General features: G+C 41.0%; 1 protein-coding gene across 1 annotated transcript in view; it reads right to left on the reverse strand.

Annotated features, from left to right (window-relative positions):
• Positions 1–3,024: 3,024 nt before the first annotated feature.
• The window catches only part of LOC143294176 (sperm flagellar protein 1-like), a 179,926-nt gene continuing 158,950 nt past the window's right edge, over positions 3,025–24,000 (reverse strand). The window contains exon 7 of the mRNA XM_076605607.1: positions 3,025–3,406. Within this exon, the coding sequence (XP_076461722.1) occupies positions 3,025–3,406 (382 nt within the window). The remainder of the gene's footprint in view (positions 3,407–24,000) is intronic.

The raw sequence follows: 24,000 nt of genomic DNA on the forward strand, positions 1-24,000 counted from the left end.
CAGATGAGGTCAAGAACATGGGAGGTGGGCATGGAGGGAAGGTGTGGAGTGACGTCTCTGTAAATGTCAACATTCCAGAATTTGCTTTGCCGGGGACGCCGAAGAGTGTTGCATGCTGGAATAGGAACGACGGCACGAACCACACGATGCTGTCAATTCATTTGTTGCATCAGAGGAAATGCTGAATGGTTATGTCACCGTGTCTCAGAATTTTTTTCTGATTTTATTCTATCATCAGGTCCAAACAATGACAGTTACTTGGCAAATGACAAAATTGCAAGATGAAAAGACCCTTCACCTTTTCATACAAGATAGACATGATCGTTGTTGAGAGGGTTTGAGAGAGACAGACAGACAGACAGACAGACAGACAGACAGACAGACAAACGGACAGACAGAGACAGCGAGAGACAGAGACAGACAGACTGACTGACTGACAGACAGAAAGACAGACAAATTCAAGAATTAAGATGATTTGATTGTATTGGCCTTGGCCTTTTGCAAGAGGAGTGAACAATGCTTATACAGAAAGAACTAAAAACTTAAGTTACTCTGCTTCTTTATATCTAGAGCTGTGTGTACAAAGCTGGCAACATTTAATGCTATTGGTTTGTTTTCGGTAGTCATTATTAACGCAAATCTAAACATAGATGGATGCCTGCGATATTGAACAGAAATTAATCCATTCTGGGTTCGCTGCATTTTGGACATTCAAGCAAACAATGCACACTGATTCATTTAAAAACAGATTATTTATTTATTTATGTACGCTTATAGTTGACTTCATCAAGTTTTTGCGCCTCATACATATTGTTATTAGTAGTAGTAGTAGTTCTTTTTTATGTATTTATCTGTTATTTATTCACCTTTGTTTTGTTTTTATCCAAGGCCTGTCAAAGCACGTTGGGTTACGCTGCTGGTCAGGCATCTGCTTGGTAGATGTGGTGTAGTGTATATGGATTTGTCCGAACGCAGTGACGCCTCCTTGAGCTACTGAAACTGAAACTGAAACTCAGGAACATTGTTACAGAAAAGGCAAGAAGAATCTTTTACATTCGTGCAGCTATTAGATTGCAAGATTTGCAATTCAAAGATGACATTCCAGTTCGAAATCTGGCCAGTTTTGTTCCCAACAGAAGTGTTGTTATTTACATTACGCAAATACATAACAGGCGACAATGATGTCTTATGTGTTGCATGCACATCGCAAAAATGATGTGTACCGAAAGCAGAGGACCAATCTTGTTTGAAGCAGTGTACACGCCTTTGTTTCAATTCGGATCAACATACTGCTATACACCCCCATCCCCCATCCCCACACACACTTTGTATTAGCCAATCTATCCTAAAACGAACATTTGTACAAATTGTTTCGAACATCACAAGCCCACATGACGTTTTTTGTTCCTGCGGAGATAAGAGTGTATTATTGCGGGGGTATCCATGATCATCCATGCCAAGAATCTGAAGCCAGAAGTTAATGCTTCTTATGATTGTGCTTATCCAGAGAGGATATCTGCCTGTCTCCCCATATTTGTCACACGTTGGTGACTTAGTACGCCCAAAAATCTTTTCATGGCATACAAATGATTTTTTTTCAATAACACTTTGGTCAAAAGCCAAACCACAGATTTCGAATCCATATGACAAAACAGGCAGACAGACAGGGAGGGGGGAAGAGACAGAGAGAGAGAGAGAGAGGGAGGGATAAACACACAAAATATAGAGGTGGGAGGATGGAATAAAGAGTTCTTAAATGGAGGTGAAGGTGAAAGGTGAATTCCATCTTCGAATTAAAATCACTATTATTCACACACACACACACACACACACACACACACACACACACACACACACACACACACACACACCGAGTTGGAAGACTGCTAGTGCAAGATGCATGCTTTTTGCATCACTTTTTCTCCACTACTCCAAGTTAGTAGCAGAAAAAAAAAATAACCATAAGAGAGAGAAGAGAGAAAAGCGTGTTTGGCCATGCGCCATGCAGTAATGCAGGGGTTGCGTGCTGTGAGTTGGGCAACTGTGCCCCACGTGTCCACTTGGAGGTGCAAGGCTTTTATGCTTCCTGCAATTTGCCGTAGGCGTGCTTGGAATGAGCAAGCTGTCTGTCTTCTGGGGGGAGGGGGTTGGGTGGGGGGTGGGGGGGGGGATACGTTTGTGTGGCAAGCATTCAGAGACACGTTCTTATCCTTCCGAAATCTGTGTCAAAATTCGATTGTGTTTACTCCTGGGAATCAATATCAGGAGGGTTTTAGACTGTGTATCTAAAATCACGCTATGACTTCTCTCTCTCTCTCTCTCTCTCTCTCTCTCTCTCTGTCTGTCTGTATATATATATATATATATATATATATATATATATATGTATATACATATATACATATGAATATATATAATATGTTATGATATACATACATATAATACATACGTATTTATGAATGTATACACATGCACGATTATGATATATTTGTATATGATTGATAGATAGATAGATAGAACAGATCGAAAGATAGATAGATAGATAGATAGATAGATAGATAGATTGTCTGCCCAACCGACTGTCTCACTCAGGGTCAGACCTGCCCACTCTGAGATGTTGTCCTCCCACCTCATCTTCTGCCTGCCTCTTCTCCTTGCTCCCTTCATTTTTCCCTGCAGGAAGGTCTTGGCCAGTCCTGATGAACGTGAGACGCAGCCATACCACTTCTGTTTCTTTTCCTTTACAGTGATCAGTACATCATCGTGTGGCCCAATAACTTGCTTGACTCTTCTAAGCACTTCATCGTTTGTGATGTGGTACATGTATGTGATGCCAAGGATCTTCCGGAAACATCTCATCTCTGTGGCCTGTAACTTATTCTCTAGTTCAGCTGTAAAGGTCCATGTCTCGCAGGCATAATACAGAAATATGGAAATGACTAGAGAGCGCATCAGTCTGATCTTTGCGCTGAACGTGATGTTTTTGTCATTCCAGATGGTCCTCAGTTTCGTCATTGTTGTTGTCTAAGCTTTCTTGGAGAGTATGTCTGGCTTGGATCTTTCGTCCGAAACGATTGCTCTGAGATACTTGAAGCTTTGAACGGTATCCAGTTCATCACCATTGATTCTGATATCAGTGCTGATGCCGTCAGAATTGTTGGTCATCAGTTTGGTCTTCATTGCGCTGATCCCCATGCCATAAGTTGCTGATGTTTTGTCAAGGCATTCCACCAGGTTCACGAGCTCTTCTTCATTCCCTGCCAATCCGTCAATGTCATCGGCAAAACGCAGGTTGGTGATTGTCCTGCCACCGATGCTGACTGTTCTTTCATGGCGTTCAAGTGCATCAGTCACGATCTTCTCCAGGAAGATGTTGAAGAGAACGGGAGATAGTAAACAGCCTTGTCTGACTCCAACAGTTATATATGTCGGGGCTTCTGGACCACACTGCTGACAGTGGTATTTTGGGTTGAGGGATGGTAAATGATTTGTTTCAGCCAAGTATTGTCTTTTGTGCAAACAAGGATAATTACAACGGACGCGTATTAAGTGACCTACACTGACGAGTCTGATCTTTCATTTTATTATTATTAGCCTTGGCAACATTCTTGGCAGATTTATTATAAAAATAGATGGTTGTCAAAATGTAACACTATGCACACAGAAACAGTTGTCAGAAAGCAACACTATGCACACAGAAACTGAGGTATTAATGCAGAAACAAAAATGTATTATATATATATAAAAAATAATGATAAACTGAAACGAGCTTGTCAAAATACCACACACACACACACACACACACACACACACACACTTGGATTTTCGTTTCCTAGCTCTTTCCACTGGATCTAGATTGGTGGTCCTTGGCGAGTCTTTTAGATGAAAAATTAAACTGATTCACACCATTGAAATCAGAAAAGAAATCGGACTGAACATTCAACATCTGATGACCTTGGATGCGAAAAGACAGCCATGTTAAATGCACATCAATGACTTATAAATGGATTGATAAGCGAAGTCTGTGTTATCTTGAGCAGTCTTTGTGTGTGTGTGTGTGTGTGTGTGTGTGTGTGTGTGTGTGTGTGTGTGAGAAAGAGAGAGAGAGAGAGAGAGAGTGTGTGTGTGTGTGTGTGTCTGTGAGGAGTGTGAGGAGGTGGATGTTGGGAGATCTTGGCTGACGTCATTCAGAGAAGCTGGAATGAGCACAATACTGAACGGATACCAGTGCAATGCTGCCCTGCATTAACATACTATTTGCGTAAATGTTTGGGTTCCTCCATGAGACTATGACAGACGTCCTTCCCTGAGATCATTTCACTGATTTCTTTTGAATGTCGAAATGTGATATGAGTGGAGAAACGCAAATAACAAATTAAGATAAACATTTGAATAAAAAAATTATATGGAAATACATTTCTATACGTTCTTCAGGTTGTTTAGTAAGTTAGTCAGCTGGCTAGTTTGTTCGTCGTTTGTGGGAATGGCAATTTCAAGGTGCTTCTATTCTGTGGAGATGGCCTCATGAATGATGTAATGTTCCATCTCTCTCTCTCTCTCTCTCTCTCTCTCTCTCTCTTTGTGGGGAGACAGAAAGGATGGAATCAAATTGCCAGTTGGCATTGTTCTCCGACTTTTGATGAACACACCCATCCATCCATCCACCCCCCACCCACACAATCATAGAAGTACTGTTGCGATGTGTGGGCTTTTCGCTTCTGGCGTGATAGCTTACTTCTTTTTCCAAAACCTTTCAAAGTTAGGAGAGAAAAAAAAGCGTGTTTAGTTCTGCGCCATGGGCATGGGTAATGCAAGGGTTGCGTGCTGGGAGTTGGGCAAGTATACCCCACGAGTCCTCTTGGAGGTGCAAGGCTTTTATGCTCCCTGCAATTTGCCGCGGGCGTTTGAGCAAACAAGCGCTTGTCCTGGTGAAGGCTGCGTGTGTGTGTGTGCGTGTGTTTGTTTGTTTGTGTGTGTGTGTGTGTGTGTGTGTGTCGGGGAATGGAGGGTGGGGTTGCCTGTCCAGGCACTATAAAATTATTGTTCTTTGGAGTTCTGTATCAAGATTTCCACCGGCTACTTTGCAGTTAATCTGTATCATGAAGATTGTTCCCGTTTTAGTATATATCATTCCAGTGTGGCTTGTTGAGCGATGATGTTTGTGTGTGTATTTTGAAGCAGCTGTTTCAGGAGTGTATGGTGTGCCATCGTTTCAGTGGTTTTATGGAATCTATTTGATACCTGTGGCTTCCTCAGTTGCATTCGGCCATCTTGTGGCGTCATAGGTATGTGTGTAAAGGTACACATTTCCAACCAGTCTGTCAAGTGAGTTGCTAGTTATCTATGTTAATGTTTTTTTCAGAAAATGCCGGGGACCACTGGTTTAAAAGAAGATGGGATACTCTTTACGGGAGACTGCAAGGAAAAACTGCAGCCTTTCTGTTTACTGACTTTTTGTTCTCTCTCTCTCTCTCTCTGTGCGTGTGTGAGTGTATGTGTCATTTTAGCACAGGGAGAAAATGCGTCACCAAAATAAACCCAGGCGTGTATTTTGTCAATACACTCACCAAGTTATGCCCAGGCTATCCACGACTTTTCTTTGACGTCAATAACACAGATTTGCTTTGCTGGGGATATTTGGAGATTTTCCAACGAGGAAAGGCAGAGAGAGATTTTTTTTCCCCAGGAAATGTTGTCGCTGTTTTATTAAACCCATGTATTTCAAGCAGACGTTTGGGTCGCCGTGAACCCTCGTTTGTGTCTCTGTGTCCCTCTTTCTGAGCCTCTGTCTCTGTCTGTCTGTCTGCTCCCCCCCACCCCCACCCCACACCCCCACCATCCCTCCTCTCTCTCTCTCTCTCTCTCCGTCTTTCTCTGTGTCTCTCTCTACCTCAGCCATGACAAGATACTGTCACACAGATATTTCCCAGATGTCCTATTGATTCGATCAAGAGGTGGCCCAATGTCCGGTCATTTTGTACACAGCGCACTCAATGTCTGGTTAACACACCATCAGAGTGGACAGATCAACCAACATCTTTCTTTTTTTTTTTTTTTTTTACACAGAGAACAGTAATCCATTAGGTCAGATCAGTGACTGCATCTTGTACCGTCGCACACTGAGATGCCTGTTCACGTTACCTCTCTGTATAAATTATGAGTGTATTCTGGAACGTGCTTGTATGTATGTGTGTGCGTGCGTGCGTGCGTGTGTGTGAGTGTATAGAGGGGTTGGGTATTGGGGGGCGTGGAGCGGGGAATGAAATGTAAAGCGCTTTGAGCAGTATTTCAGGCGGGGTAAAAACGGTCATGCACGTAAAAGCCCACTCGTGTGCATACGAGTGAACGTGGGAGTTGCAGCCCACGAACGCAGAAGAAGAAGAAGAAGAGCAGTATTTCTTGAGAAACGCGCTATTTCATTATCATTATATTCTAAACATACTTTCCACTAAGTTTACTCCTCATTCTAAACATATTTCCCTCTTTAGTTTTACAAAATGGTGTCTGATCAGACTCCTAAGAAAAAGTTAAAAGTGTGCAGGTTTTCTTTGTTCGTTAATTACAATGTATGTTGATCAAACGGCATGTCATCAGAGGTACTCATTGTGTCTTGATATATAGTTTCTTCATCTTCCCATTGGTTTAGCGTCTATTCACCATGCGGCGATTTTAGATAGAAAGGCATTCACTCATTTCAATAGTATAATCACGAGCATACGCCCGTGTGTGTGTGTGTGTGTGTGTGTGTGTGTGTGTGTTTGTGTGTGTGTGTGTGTGTGTGTGTGTGTGTGTGTGTGTTTGCATGTTTAAGTGTGTGTGCGTGTGGGGTGAGGGAAGGAAACCAAGAGAGAGGGAGAGACAGACAGGCAGACGGACAGACAGACAGACAGACAGAGACAAAGACAGAGTTCACGTGCGTATGTTCACGAGCACTTGTGGGAGCGAAACAAAGAAAAACAAAGAGAGAGAAACAGCCAGACTAGACAGACTGACAGACAGACAGACACTGTCAGAGAAACAATAACAACAGAGAGACAGCCACAGACAAACAAGAACCCAGCACCCCCGATTTAAAAAACAAAACAAAACAGAAAAAAAAAAAACATGAAAAAGTAGAAGAAAAAAATATCCACTTCTTTTCACACATCAGACGCTGACGCAGACAGGAGCTTAGAAAACTATTTCTCCTTCTCACCCTACGGTTATGTTGACCCAGTACAAAGAACACAAGACTCGTCAGATAACATGATGCGGGAAATTAAAAGTAACACTTGATTTATTCCACTTCCTGCTTTTCAGAGAACAAGTAGAGAAGAAAAAAATATGAAAGAAAAAAAAAAAAACAACTGAAAATGAGAGAAAACAACAACAACAACAACAAAAGTTCAAGAAAAGTAAATGCTCTGGATGAAGAACAGATAAAAGAATAATTACAAATATATACACACAGACAGACGGATGAACTGCACAGCAAAGGAAATGAAGAATGCAAATCCCTGTCTGTCTGTCTGTCTTTGTACAGTGTGTATGTAGGATGTGAGAGAGGATGAAGATAATTTTTTTTATTTCATTGTAATGCTTATGAAGACATTAGAGCCAAGACACGCCTTTTTCATATTGCTGCTGAGAAAAGACATGACGTGCTTAGTCTGTTATCCACTGAAAATGATGAAATTATTATTTTGCTTGCCAAATACATAGCAGAAGCTGTTAATATCAGGAAAAGGAAAATAGATAGTAATAACACGTAACATCACTAGTTATATGATTAGCCTGGTACAGCTGTATACACTTGATGGTCACATTGTATGCTTATAGTCTATTGTATGTTGTTTCACTACTATGGTGTGCGTACGTGTATTGGCACATACATAAATGTACGATTAAGTAATTTGTTTTTTTTTAAATTCAGTTATTGACATTATTTGCTTTATTTATTGTTGTTTGTTTTCTTTCATTCAATACAATGACGCTGCAACTTTTGAATTGACCCCCTTGACATAAGGGCTGTAGTTAGGCCAATGTCAATAAAAAGCGTCTGAAGCGTCTGTCTTTGCGCATATGCGTGTGTGTCAATGTGTCTATGTATACATGTGTTTGTGTGACTTTGTGTGTATGTATGTATGTATGTGTGTGTGTGTGTGTGTGTGTGTGTGTGTGTGCGCGCGCGCGTGTGTGTGTGTATGTGCAATTGGTTTCCTTCTCACTCGATGCAAAACCAATATTCTGCATTGTCGGCTAATAAAGCACATTGTCTCTCTTTTGAATGGCAGCATATACACAAACCAGCATACCCAGTGGAAAGTGAACGTGTGAGCAACAGTGGGTTTTTTGTTTATGAGCAGAAATCATGAAACATTTAAAAGAGCACCAACGACAAGTAACACAAGTTAGAAAGCATCATGTGATTATCGTAAACAAGACTAAAGAAGAAGACACCAGTGCCAGCTGAAGGCCACATCGGTAGAAGAAGGGAGGGGGGGTGCGTTTGGAACACGTTAAGAAACCCAGCGTCAACCTTCACCAGACAGGCCTCGACATGGAACCTCCAAGCGGAAAACAAAGAAAGACCGACTGACAAAGAGACCTCCACACAGGCACGAAGAAGACAGGCCTTAGCTTGAGCAAGACAAAAAACAAAGGCACAAGATTTACACAGACACGAAGAAGACAGGCCTTACCTTGAGCAAGACAAAAAACAAAGGCAGATATGGGATTATTGAGGTCTCTTATCAAATTTAGTGTCAAAGGAAATACAATAGAAAGTGGTGTTTCCAGTCCTTAGACAATATCCAAGACAAAAAGTCTGAAACTAAGAAAGTGATCTGGAGGTATACCATTCTAGATAAACGGTGCGAATTTTCAGCCTTCCAGAGTTATTTCCCTTCTGATGACGTCATCAGTGATGTCATTATGCACGTACGTTATACGTTCCCTGGCAATCAAGGGGTATTCCATAAGTGGTGAAAGTCCAAAAGAAGTGATATCGCACCAACAGTCCAATCCAAATTGTAGTGGTTTCGTCTGAACAGATGAATATTTTCATTTAAATTTTTAAAAAAAGAAGTAATATTGTCTATTTCTTTTTCTGCAGCAGACCCAAATCACAAAACTGGTGTGACGATTTCAGTATGTCTGTTGCTGATTTTTTTGTCATGGTCAGTAAGCACGGTCCTGTTTATTAGCATAATCCTTTGAAGAAATCTGAGATACACGCATTTCGAATTAAAAAAAAAAATCTGTTTACATTCATATCTGTTTGAAACACAACGCCATTTGCCTCAGAGTTTTGAAATAGTCTTTAGTTTGTCTTTTTGTATTTACTTCGGTAAAAAAAATAAATAAATAAATAAAAATTAAAAAAATATCCTGCTCTTCTTTAATTTCATACCTTTGCTTGAAATTTGTTATAGTGAATCGCCAATCTTTCAGTATAGGTTTTCACCAGTCAAACAAGCCATTGTGCGCCTTAAATATGTTCATAACTCATGATTTTAAAGGGAAAATCGTCACAAAAAATAATCACCGTTCTTCTGCATGTAATGAAAACAATTTCCAATCATTTTTTTTTCCTGTCCAGTCGTGCATAGCGAACCTGTTCGTTGACTGATGGTAATACATTCTGAAAACATTCTTTGTAAACTTTTCCACAAGTGAAGGTTGACGGAAGCTTATTTATTAATAACGATATCGAAAACTAGGTATGTCAAACAACGCGTATTCTGACCACAAGTGCAATGCAGCCACGAATTACTTCCCTTTTCCATTTCTTGTCACTCTTTGTCAAGTCCAGAAGACAGTTTTAAAACGAAATTTTCTTGAATTGGGATGGCATGAAGGATATGAGAGTTGAAAATGTGTCTGCGAAAAAAGCAGACATTCATTCACCGACATTTAAGTCTGATTCACTTATTCAGCACCAGGCTATATACCGTCTCCAGCAAACTCATCTAGCTGTCTCTTTTCTGGCCGGGTTTTAGAGTCAGACTCTGTGACAAGCCCTTACTGATCGAAGGGGAAATATGGACTGGAGAGAGTAGGTTTTAACAGACACGGACCGAAACAACTTCCAAGTTTTAATGCGAGACACAACTTGAACTTCTGAGCTCTCTCTCTCTCTCTCTCTCTCTCTCTCTCTCTCTCTCTCTCTCTCCGTGTGTGTGCGTGCGTGCGTGCGTGCGTGTGTGTGTGTAGACAGACAAACAGATAGAGAGAGAGAGAGAGAGAGAGAGAGAGAGAGAGCGCGGTAAGCAGACAGGGACAGCATGTTTGTATGCAGCTTGCAAGAGAAACACAAAGGCAAACCTGCATTCACAAAACGGTATGCCTACGTGCGTTGCTAAATCCAGTAACACTAGCATTAAAATCATTTTCAATGCCCAGTACCACTTTCATTCTAACTGCGTCACCCTACTATATCCATGAACAGCAAATGCAAATCTATACTAGTTACGCGCACTCAGTTCTCATGTCAGTACATAAGCACATCACCATTTGACGCAGATGACAATGAAGGCTCACTACAGCACCGATAGTGAACAGAAAGAGTACCACTTCCTAATTCCTGCATCACGGATGTAGTTTTGTCTGGGAAGCAGCGTGGAGTCAGAGCTGCACCAGAGTAGAGCTGACAGGCCAAGTATGTCTGAAACTGATGTTTTGTCTGAAACTGATGTTTTGTTTGGGATACCAGTCCTACACAAGACCCGGGACCATACACTGATGCAAATCAGTCATATTCTTCTGACTGCCAAAATGTGCATCAGCATATATAAGCAAACTGAATCAAAATTACCATTGTCAATGATATTTGAAAATCAGCTTAGATATCGTAAGATTTGTAAGATATCATAGTATGAATTGTTTGCACGCACGCAAGCACGCAAACACACAAAAACATACTCGCATATGCATATACATACACGCACACATACACGCATATCCTGGCAAGTATTGACTTTTCTTCCCTTGCTGGGAAGGGAGTGAATTTCTTGCCACTTTAAACCTTTCCTATGACAAATCTTCCTAGCTATCCCTTGTTCGCTTTCGCTTTACCTTTCGACTGAACAAGGGACGGCGCCTTCTGGGAGAGATGCTCAATGGAAAGGATGTGCCCTACCACTTCTAACTCCGCATACACTGCTACATACATGCACTAGGTTAACAAAATCACTGGCATGTAAACAAATGTAAACATTAAAAGGGAAGATAGGGTCGGTCCATCGATATGATACAGATGACAGGTCTTGTGTGTGTGTGTGTGTGTGTGTGTGTGTGTGTGTGTTAGGTTAAGATAGAGGAGGAAGAGAGAGAGGATGGATGAAAGAAATGCTTCAATATCAAACAAACAACTCACACTAGGGCAACAATAAACCCAGACAGATGTAATCACTTGCCATACATGTTTAGAATGCATACATCGGAACACTAGAACATCAAAAAACCCTGGCAAATGTGCACAGGCATCGAATATTCTTAAAATGCATGCCTCAAGACACACTGGGGCAATTGCTGCGCCAGACGATAGGGGAAAGAATGAAAGTGATTAGTTAAGGTGTGTGGGAGAAAGTGGTGCATGAAAGGTAAATATGAGTTTGTGAAAGAAGAAAAAGAAAGATGTGGGGAAAAAAAGAGGAGGATGGAGGCCCCACAAAAAACACAAAAAGACCGTTGAATTTCATTATGGTGACAGTGGTGAAAGTGTGACATCATGGTAACAATGTGACACAATGTGGTGACAGTTTGACGTCATAACATCCTCGTGACGTCATGGTCATTCTGTGACACAATAGCGTTAATGTCACATCATGACAGTGTGACGTCATGGTAACATGATAATGATAGTGTTAGTGTTGGGCTCAACGTTCGGCTCATATTAGAGACTGACATAAGCTTACAACTGGGCCAACAGCAGAGTGAGAGCTGTATGATCAATGGTTTCTCCACTTCAATGGGAATTCATTTCCAGATGAATCTCTTGTAAAGGACTGTGACTCAAAGTAGGAGGCAAATTTACACTGTCTGTTAGCGCTGCAGCCTTGGGGGGCTGGTTGGCCTTTGGGAACCATCACAATGCCGACTGTTGGGGAGGGAGGGGGGGGGGTGTGACTTGGGCAAGACACGACACTCCCCACATCATCAAATTCTAGCCAAAATAGTCGGGAGAGCAGTTGCTTCCTCAGCTGCCCTGGTGGTCTAGGAGAGCAGTTGCCTCATTTGCTGCCCTGATGGTCCGACACGAGTGGTCTTTCATATAGTATCATGTTGTGGTGAAAGCGCAACATTGATTATTATTATGCTGTTGGGTCAAACGCCCGGCGGCAACAGTCATTTTCGCCCCAGTTCACACTACAGTTGTTTTCTCCTTGTGTCTGTCCGGGTGCTTATCAGTTTGGTTGTTTGATATCCATTTGTCTTCCTGTCTGCCTCGTTCTCTGTCTGTCTGTCTGTCTTTCAGTCTGTCAGTCTATGTCTCTTTCTTTCTCTTTCTCACGCTCTGTCTCTCTTTTCCCTCGTCCATCTATTTATCTATCTATCTATCTATCTATCTATCTGTCTGTCTGTCTGTCTCCCTCTGTCTCTCCTTGGTCTGTCTATCTGTCTATATATCTCTCTGTCTGTCTCTCTGTCTCTGTCTGCCTCTTTGGTCTATCTGTCTGTCTGTCTGTCTATCTATCGATATATCTATATGTCTATCTATATATCTGTCTGTCTATCTCTCTATCTCCCTCTCTCTTCCTGGTCTATCTGTCTATATATCTATCTATCTGTGTGTATATGTCTCTCTCTATGTGTATATCTATTTCTCTCTCTCTCTCTCTCTCTCTCACGCACACACACACACACACACGCATGCACGCACGCACACACACACACACACACACACACACACACACACACACACAAAGCTCGTGTGCACGCGTGCGTACACACACACACAATCATCACCACACGCTTACGTGCTCACGCACACATTCTCTAAAACGTGGCTATCTCTTTTCTTGCGAGCCATAAAACTGAGCACAACAAAGTCACTGATGTAGCTAATGTCCTCGGAATTTTTATGTTCAAGGGTTGCGTCGGTTAACGGAACATTTTCGTTGAGTTATAAACCGTGTGTAACAGTCAGGCCATTATACCTGGCTAACCAAGTGTTTTGATAACACACACGGGTCGTGGAACGATGAGATTGTGTTACAAAGGCAGCTCGCAAAGACATCGAGCAAATAAAACTAAAAGAGTACTTTGCCTAAACTCCAATCAAAATAAAACGTAACACAAACATAATGATATGACTCCCTCAACTTTTCTTTTCCCCCTTTTTTTTTCTTGTTTGGTGGCTAACTCGTAAAAGAGCCAATTAACTCTCTCCATACGAACGACGTAAGAGACGAAGTTAACAGCGTTTCACCCCAATTACCACCATCAAAATATTGCAAGCGGAAGGCTCTTATACTGAAGAGGCGAATGTTGACAACTAATACCCAAATTCTGACGACGGAAGCTAAAGGTTGGGTCATTGAGACACCCACTGGACATCCGAGGGGTCTGTGTAGAGGAGAAGAGAAGACTGGCCGTACTGAGTGAGTTAAACACTGCTTTGGTGTGGTAGTCTAGATATATCTTTTTAGTCGTTGCAAACAAATCCCATCCAGCAAACCTTCTGCCGTGGCAAAGCAGGAGTCGCTGACTGACGATTTAGAGCAAACGGTTCAAACCCCAAAAGAGGTCAATGTCACAGTGGGATTGCTTGGCCACCACGCGGCCGGCCGCTGACTAGTTGTGAGTGTATTGTGGGCTCAAATGGGAATACTGAGACTGCAAAATCAAGCGCAACCCAAATTATTAGGTGGAAGGAGAGACATGCACAACAGTGATCGTATTGCAGACAGTTAAGGAAAGACATTTTCACCACATCTTTGAACAGAAGTTAGTAGAAAGAACAAAGACATTTCTCCACATATTTCTACAAGCACATTGGCTTTGAACAGAAGTTCGTAGAAAGAACTGGCTCTGATTCCTGCAGGAATTTACTTTTTTTGTTTTATTTAATCTAATCGTATTTTCAGAAGACGAGCGGGTATGCTCTTGAACAGAGCAGATAAAAATTATTTCCACCCCCGGACCCCCCCCCCCACCCCTACCCTGTGTTCTCAAGATTTATACAAGATTTTCTGCTATCCTTTCCCGTTTGCTTCAAATAGGCTCCAGGGAAAGTCCTCCATTCCTGAAGACTTCAATAATTTGAGGAATAAAAAAGATCAACAGAAATGGGAAAAGGGGGATAATCCTCGTAAGAAGCATTGCCGCCTTTATTTCATTTGCTGTCCATCTTCTTTCTGAGCTTTGTTTGCAGGAAGCAAGCTCTTCGAGTTCTGTATGGTGGAACTGCCTTCCCTTTGTTCTCCGCATATGTCACTTAGGGGTTAGTCTGTGGTGAATTTAGGCTGAAAAGCATATGTTAAAATAAAACAAAGCAAAATAAAATGAAATAAAATAAAACATAACAAGATTATAAAACAAAATAGAATAGAATAGAATGGAATAAGATAAAATAAAGATAAATAAAATAAAAAAGATAAGATAAAAATGAAATAAAACATATAATAAGATAAAATTAAAATAAAATAAGATAAAATAAAATAAAAAGCTGGCACAGTCTGGTATGCGCACATATTAGCGAGCAGCCAAACTACCAAAGTACATTCTCTGTATGCCTGGCTGCTTTTCTGGCTGGCTGGCTGTATCTCTATTTATCATCTGTCTCTGTTTCTGTCTGTCTGCCTGTGAGTCTATCGTCCTGCCTGTCTTCCTGCCTGCATGTCTCTAACTATGCATTTGTGTCTTTGTCAGTCTGTCCTTCAGAATGTATGTCTGTCTCTCTGATTTCTGTTGCTCTCTGTATGTCTGTTTCCCTATCTCTCTGGCTTTGTTTGTCAGACAGTCAGTTAGTCTGTCTCTCTGTGTCTGTCTCTGTCGCGGCTTCTTTCTGTATCTTCTATTCTCTTTTACTCTCTCTCCCTCTCTGTCTTTGCGTGTGTGTCTGCATGTCAAACAAAAATGGCTGATTTTAGCTATTCATATTTAAATTCATTTTATTCGTTGTTTCCAGTATACCACATTGAGCTAGGTATTGTCTATAGTCTGTGATGTATTTGCATATTTGTCAATATGTTTTTTCTTTCTCTTTCGATCTGTCTGTCTATCTGTCTGCCTGCCTATATGTCTGCCAATTCCCCCACCCTCTCTCTCTCTCGCCTGCTCTCTCGCTCCCTCAGGAATGTTTCAGGTGCTCTCTCCACATAAGGGACCAAACCATTTTCACTGATGATATCAATACACTGTCGTGTTCAGACGTGAAGTATCGCTGTCTTGGGATCTTAACGTGTAAGGTCGATGAAATATTTTCTTCGACATCACGAGTAAATAGATTGTTCAGTAAGGGAAACAATGCAGAGTTCTCAATTTATCGAGATTTATCTCAGGCAGAATAACAGACAGGAGGATAAAGAGATGTAATGGTATCGTAGATGTATTGTTATAATTCTTTGTTTTTTGTTTTCTTTTTCATACTAGAGAGTGCACGAATGATAATGGGAAGGGAGAAAAAATCAGTTGGACGTCTTTTGTGATGAGGGTGAACATTCCGAACAGACTACATACAAATATATCGGTTATCTCTCTCGCGTGTGTGTGTGTGTGTGTGTGCGTGCGTGCGTGCGTGTGTGTGTATGCGTGTATGTGTGAGATAGAGAGAGATAGAGAGAGAGAGACAGACAGAAAGGTAGACAGACCGAGACAGACAGACACAGAGACAGATACAGACACAGAGATAGACACAGAGACAGACCGTCAAACAGACAAAAAATAGGAGAATAAGAGAGACAGATAAATAGTAGGGATACAGAGACAGGCAAGGACAAACATACATGCAGACACACAGACAAGCAAATGAAGGAAGTGACATTAAAAAAAAGAAGAAAAAAAAAAGGAAAAGAATCCTTCGCTACGCCCCCCACCCCCCACCCCCCCCCACCACCATACCCCTAGACTCCATTTTCAGACCAAGGGAAGCCACCCACCCAACAGTGTTGGGAGGGACGACATCTTGGCCACGTGATTTGTAACTGTCTGTGGTAATGGATGGGCCGGTGTGAAGTGGGGGGTCCCTGGGGCCATCGGAGAGGGAGAAAGAGAAGAAGAAGAAGAAGAAAGCAAACGTAGATACTCAGAGTTTTTTGGTTTGTTTGTTTTTCGTTTGTTTTGTTATGTTTTCTTTCTTGTTGTTGACCTTGTTTTTTGTTGTTGTTTTTTGACTCGTACATTCGTACTGTGTACGATGCAATGGGTATGGTCTTGATCAATTCGGATAGGAATGATTATGACAAGCATTTCGTAACGTGGAGAGAGAGAGAGAGAGAGAGAGAGAGAGAGAGAGATTCAAAAACTTTATTACTCAAGGATAAAGATTTTAGGCATCGCCCAGTCTTCCAATCTGTCCTTGTGACAATAATAACAATAACATCATCATCATCACTAACATTGTAAAAAGTAATAAAACGGACGCATTCACACATTCACATCCATACACATATACACGCTCTCTCCACCCAACACACACACACACACACACACACACACACACACACACCGGCACACACACACACACACACACACACTCACACACACACACACACACACACACACACACACACACACAAACACACACACACATACTTATGCACATACAGAGACATGACCGAAGTGAGAAACAAATAGCGGACATAAAGAGAACAGAGAAACACAACTTTATCATTGTACATATACAAAGTGATTAATTTGCTGATGCAGATGTTACAGGTAATAAGATCTAAGCAAAAAGCGAACAAGAAAAAACATTAAAGCACAAAGGTAGAAAATTGAATAAATTCACCACATGTAAAGGTATAGATACAAATTTCACAAAAAAGCATGATTTTCTGTCTTTTTCAGCTGGTAAAAAAAAAAAAATGCTTTGTGAGCCTATTGTTTGTGGAGCAGAAGTTTTCGTATGCTTGATTTGAAGGAACGTAATGAATCGCACGTCTTAATGAACGAAAGAAGAAAGTTCCAAACAGAAGGTCTAAAAAAATGCAAAACTAGATTTGTACAAATCGATGCGCACACGAGGCAGAATATAATTATCTGAATCGTAACGCTCTGATGCCCGTTGAACAAGGTCACTGAGGTACGGTGGTGACATGTTTTTGCGTACGTTGAACATCAGGACCATTTTATTGCAGTCGAATTGCTTGTATAGTGGTAACATTTCCAGTTTTGCTAATTTTTCATCTGTTGATAGGGAGTGATCTGGTAAAATAAGTTTAGCTGCTCGTCTATGCAATGAGTTAACTTTTTTTTTTTTTAGCTGGTTGTGACTGGCAATGCTCCAGACTGTAGATGCACAATTGACATGAGAAAAACAGTGGGCCCCGAAGAATAATTTTCTGGTTGGAACATCTAAGTTTTTTGAGTTAAAAAAAAAAAAAAAAAAAAGAGAGAGAGAGAAGACAGACAGACAGACAGACAGACAGACAGACAGACAGACAGACAGACAGACAGACAGACAGACAGGCAGACAGACACAGACAGACAGACAGAGAGAGACCTCAGACTTGTCGACAAAGTGGAGTGATGGCCTGGAGGCAACGCGTCCGTTTTGGAAGCGAGAGAATTTGAGCGCGCTGGTTCGAATCACGGCTCAGTCGCCGATATTTTCTCCCCCTCCACTAGAACTTGAGTGGTGGTCTGGACGCTAGTCATTCGGATGAGACGATAAACCGAGGTCCCGTGCGTAGCATGCACTTAGCGCACGTAAAAGAACCCACGGCAACAAAAGGGTTGTTCCTAGCAAAATTCTATAGAAACATCCACTTCGATAGGAAAAACAAATAAAACTGCACGCAGGAAAAAAGAGAGAAAAGAATGGGTGGCGCTGTAGTGTAGCGACGCGCTCTCCCTGGGGAGAGCAGCCCGAGTTTCACACAGAGAAATCTGTTGTGATAATAAGAGAAATGCAGTAAAATACAATACAATGTATATCTACCTATGTGTCTATTATAGTGCTCTGCTTCTTTATCAGTTTATTCATTGACTCACTTGTGTAAACAAAGTGAGTCTATGTTTTAACCCGGTGTTCGGTTGTCTGTGTGTGTGTGTGTGTGTGTGTGTGTGTGTGTGTATGTGTGTGTGTGTGTGTGTGTGTGTGTGTGTGTGCCTGTGCCTGTGTCTGTGTGTCCGTGGTAAACTTTAACATTGACATTTTCTCTGCAAATACTTTGTCAGTTGACACCAAATTAGGCATAAAAATAGGAAAAATTCAGTTCTTTCCAGTCATCTTGTTTAAAACAATATTGCACCTCTGGGATGGGCACAAAAAATAAAAAATGAAGCCTAATTATATGCAAACTGCATTTACTGTTATATTTATATTTTTTGTATTCTCTAAACTTGGCACTTTGATCTGATATTCTGACACAACAACAAGAGCAGTCATTTTTATCATTTTTTGTTCAAACAGGAACTTCTTTTGCTAAGCATCGAAGTTTTATTTATTTTGCAAACGTTTTGGTGCAGATAGTAAAAAAAGGAAATTACTCTGTAATTAATGCTAGGGGATTTAATTTGCTTTAAACTGATCTTTCTCATCTTAAACATTACATTTTGAAATTATGCTCAATACATAAAAAGCTTGGATTTTTTTAAAGTGTATCACAAGTGAGTCTTGAAGGCTTTGCTTGTCTTGTTTTGTATATATTCATTTATCAGCTTATCTGTTCATCCATTTATCAGTTGCTAAACTTTTTAATAGTGTAGCGACGCGCTCTCCCTGGGGAGAGTAGCCCGAATTTCACACAGAGAAACTGTTGTGATAAAAAGAAATACAAATACAAATACAAACAATGGGGGTAACACCAGATCCTGGCTGAGGACCACGGATAATGGAGTACTTTGACTGCCTTCATGCATCCAACGACGTGGGAGCGTCTTTATAGAAAACAAACAAAAAAAATAAAAATAAAAACAAAAAAAGAAACAGGAAATAGGGAAACAGGGAATAAATGAAGAACTGACAACTGAATAGTAGTAGCAAACGAAAGCAGGTAATCAGTTAAATACTTGACGAATCTAAAAAGAGCAGTAAGAGAAGAATGTAACAAAAGACAAAAAACCCGAATAGAAAGCATATCTAGAAAACACTAAAATCGAATTTTCTTTGAAACTATAAGAAAAATTTTCCACATAGAGTTTTGCAAAATTTCTATGACTCAAAGGTATGTCTGTTTCCGAATTCAATAGTCATTACTACAGCAATACATCCTGTCCTTTCATGATGCTTGGTTCAACTTGACCTTCGGTCAGTTCGCGATCGATGAGTTCTGATCCTACATCAGCATTGGGAACAGCAGTGAGTAGCGGCAGGAGTTGGTCATTCATTTGATTCTTAAATGCTAACAATGCACTGTCGTGTAGTGGATATTCGAAAGTGCGTATCTGTCTATCCACCGACCCCTCCCCCCATCCCCACTCATCCTCTCTCTCTCTCTCTCTCTCTCTCTCTCTCTCTCTCTCTCTCTCTCTCTCTAGCCAGAGAGACAAGACAAGACAAATTCTTTATTTCGAGGTTAATAGATAAGCACTGGTGTGCTTTTTTACATCGAGTCCCCGCCCTGAACAGGGTCTACACTACACAATATTTAATAAAATGAAAGCATGGTGTTAGTAAAGATACACAAGAGAGGGAAAAAAATATGCATAAATCAAAACAAAAACAACAACCACACACACGCACACACACACACACACGCACGCACGCACACACACACACACACACACACACACACACACACACACACACACACACACACACACACACACACACACACACACACACACACATGACATACAGGCACTAGCATGGTGTTAGTAAAATGCACAGGTAAAAAAAAAAAAAGGAACAAAATCAAAGAAACAAACACACATAACACACACCGCATTAGAGAGAGAGAGAGACAGGCAGACAGACAAGCAGACAGACAGAGTCAGAGACAAACAGACAGAGATACGAAGACAGAGACTGAGGGTGAGACGGACAGATAGACAGAGAGGACAGCAGATGATGTTAGCAATTTCACAAAACACATAACAGTTGACAGAGTGGAGCAAAACACAGAAATAGAAGAAAACAAAAATATGGAGAGTCAGCTTCGTGCACATTGCATTTTGCTGTTGTTGTTGCTGCTGTGCTGTTGCTGTTGTTTGCATTTTTTTTTTTTTTTTTTAATTTTGTTTGCTAACGTAAGGAGGCCATCTTCCACTAATGTCGTATTTTGTTGGGAAGGATGACAGCTTGGCAACATGATTCATAACTGTCTGTGATAATGCATGGGATAGCGTGACTCCATAAATGAAAAAAAAAAAAATCGAAATGAAAAATAATAGAGAGATATGGAAATGCAGATGGACAAGCCAAGCCATCACGACTGTTCCGCCGTTATCTCAATACCTGATGTCGTTTGTGAAACTGAGAGTCTGATGATAAATACCCCCCCCCTTCTCTCCCCCCAAAACAAAAAAAACCAACCCCCCCCAAAAAAAAACAACAACAACAACAACAACAAACAAACAAAAAACAAAACAAAACAACAACAACAAAAATATTGTGTTGCTCCTTTTACAGTGAAAAGGTATCCCATAATTACGACCATTGTTTAAACAGAAAGAGAGAGACAGAGACAGAGAGACTGACAGACAGTCAGACAGACAGAGAGCCCTCCAACGCTTCAGACACTTGTATTGACATCTGTTTTTGTTTGTTTGCTTGCTTGTTCCTGTTTTGATTAATAGCTGTATTAGATGACACAATATTAAATGTGTGTAAGTACGTATCTATAAAAAGACCAAATCAGCCTTTCACTTACAGCTTATTTTTGAACGAGAATTTGAAACAAGACGAATTCACGTGAAAAAACAACAAACAAAAAACACCTCCATCTACAAATATCGATAAATGATTGAATGAGAAGTGAGATAGAGACAAACATGCACACAGAAAGCACACAGAGCACGAAAAAGATCCAGACAAACCAAACTCTCTTCAAACACTAACATTTTGCAACGAGATTGTCCATATATGTAGAAACAGACAGACATAGAATTGTGTATGAATGAGAGTGAAAAAAAAGTATAATACCCCTTCACATGCCCATCCCCAGTCCCTTTGGTTTTGAACTGTGGTCCATGGCAAGTCCATTAAAAAAGAGAAAAGCCTGTAAAAAAAAAGAAGAAGAAAAAATAGAAAAGAAAAAGATTACACAGTATTGTTAAATGCATCACTCACCGAACTACCCTTTTAATTCACTCAATATGGCCAGTCCTCTCTTCTCCTCTACACAGACCCCTCGGATGTCCAGTGGGTGTCTGAATGACCCAACCTTTAGCTTCCGTCGTTAGAATTGTGGTATCCTTTGTCAACATTCACGTCTTCAGTATAAGAGCCTTCCGCTTGCAATATTTTGATGATGGTAATTGGGGTGAAACGCTGTTAACGTCGCCCCTTTCGCCGTTCGTATGGAGAGAGTTAATTGTATTGTGGCCTAAGGCCGATGTACATTACGCGTCTAAGTTCTCTCTCTCTCTCTTTCCTTCCCCCCCCCCCCCTCGGGGCCCCCTCCCAGTCTATGTCTATCTGTCTCTGTCTCTGTATATCTGCCTCTCTGTCTCTCTCCCTCCTCTCTCTCTCCCTCCTCTCTCTCTCTCTCTGTTACCTGGATGGGAGTGGAGGATGCAGTAGGGAAGCGATGGTCGAGAATAACGGAGATCAGTTATGGTGATACATGTGTTTTCGTTGTTGTTGTTTTTTTGTGTGTTTTTTTGGTTGAAGTTTGTTTGTTTGTTTTGCTTTCTCCCACAAATTGTTTCTTTCTTTTCAGTCCCTTTGTGGGTGCAAGGGCTGGATAAAAAACACACAAACAAAACACACAAACAAACAACAACAGGTACTTCTATATCTATTTCCTTCGTTAATAAATCATCTGCTGTTGCCTTGTCTGGCCCTGTCTTGCCTTGCCGTGCCTTGCCTTGACTAGAATTGTTTTGGCTTGGCTTGTCGTGTTCCCTGTCTGTCTGTCTCTCTCGCCGTGTCTCTCAACCAAAATCTCACTCTCCCTATCTAGCCCATCAAACATACATACGTACACAATCGCGCGCACACAAACACAGACAGACAGACAAGTAGAGAGACAGACAGACAGACAGACAGACACACACACACACACACACACACACACACACACACACACAATGAAAAGAAATTATGTGTTTGTTCCTTATATATATATATATATATATATATATATATATATATATATATCTTTTTAACTTTTTCCTTTCATCACATGCACATGTACACGCACATATATCATCTCCTTCCTGCACTTACGGACATTATTATATTTCTCTTTTCTTTTCCTTTATCCAAATGCACTCTGTCAAAATATACACCTTCCTCTGCCCATCTGTCAGTACGCAGTTCACAGCCCCGCCCCCCCCCCCCCCCTCCCCTCCCCGCCGCTCCCCGCCCATCCCCTCCACCCTTTTTCACTTTGCCCGTCAGACGGCCGTGGGAGAGATGAATAGTTGGACATTAGGACAGAGAGACAGAAGAAGAAGAAGAAGAACAACAACAACAACAACAAAACAAGAAGAAGGGAGAAGAACAAGAACAAGAATAAGAAGAACAATAACAACAAGAACAAGAAGAACAATAACAGGAACATGAATGTTGAAGAGGAGAGAGAATCGAAGTAGACAAAAGGACGAGAAGAAGAAGAAGAAGAAGAAGAAGAAGAAGAAGAAGAAGTCCAACAACAACAAGAAAAATTACAAGAAAAACGAGATCAGCAACAATAAGAGAAAGAAGAAGAAGAAGAAGAAGATTGATTGATTGATTGATTGAATCATTAATGGGTAAAGAATTGGGCACAGTAAAGGCCTTTTTACAATTCTGCCCATTTAACGACACAAAACATAAAAATAACGAAATAAATTGAAACTAAATAAAATAATAAGAACGACGAATAAGATTAGTAACTGGAATAGTCTATTAAAGGTAACAAAGCGATAAAAACTGGAACAATTGGTACATTACATGTATGTACGCACTTACACACACACACACACACACACACACACACACACACACACACACACACACACACACACACACACACACACACACAATTATAAAACAAGCAAACAAACAAAGACATACGAACACATTCACGCCCACACACTCAAACACACACAAACACACACGCGCACTTACTGTTCACACATACACATACATTCAATTTTTCACTCATCATCATCATCAGAAGAAGAAGAAGAAGAAGAAGAAAAACAAGAAAAGCAAGTCCAAAAAGAAGAACATGAAGAAGGAAGAAGAACAAGAAGAACAAGAACAGCAAGAACAGGAACATGAATATTGAAGATGAGGAGGAGGAGGAGGAAGAAGAGGAGGAGGAGGAGAAGAAGAAGAAGAAGAAGAAGAAGAAGAAGAAGAAGAAGAAGAAGAAGAAGAAGAAGAAGAAGAAGACAGTTGTTGTAGTTTTTGTATTTCATCTTGTAGCAAATCTGTGGATGCCTTTGTTCTTTTATATCAGGATTTCTTCCACATACATTTGAAGAGGAAAGAAAAAGAAGAAGAAAAAAGCACAGTCTGACACGTACACATACACCGAAAAAAAAAGGGGGGGGGAGGGGGTAGGGGCGGAAGGGGGGTGGTTTCGGGGTGGTCGGGGGAGTGGGGTGGGTGGGTGGGGTGGGTGGGGATCAGGCACACAAAGAAAGCAAGGGAGATAGACATCTACAGACTGACAAACAATCATACTGGATAGACAGACAAACAGGCAGACAGAAACTCAAGGCTTTACCGGTGTTTCTCCCCCTTTTTTTATCATT

Source organism: Babylonia areolata, chromosome 19 (genome assembly GCF_041734735.1).
Source record: "Babylonia areolata isolate BAREFJ2019XMU chromosome 19, ASM4173473v1, whole genome shotgun sequence".
NCBI lineage: Eukaryota > Metazoa > Mollusca > Gastropoda > Neogastropoda > Buccinidae > Babylonia > Babylonia areolata.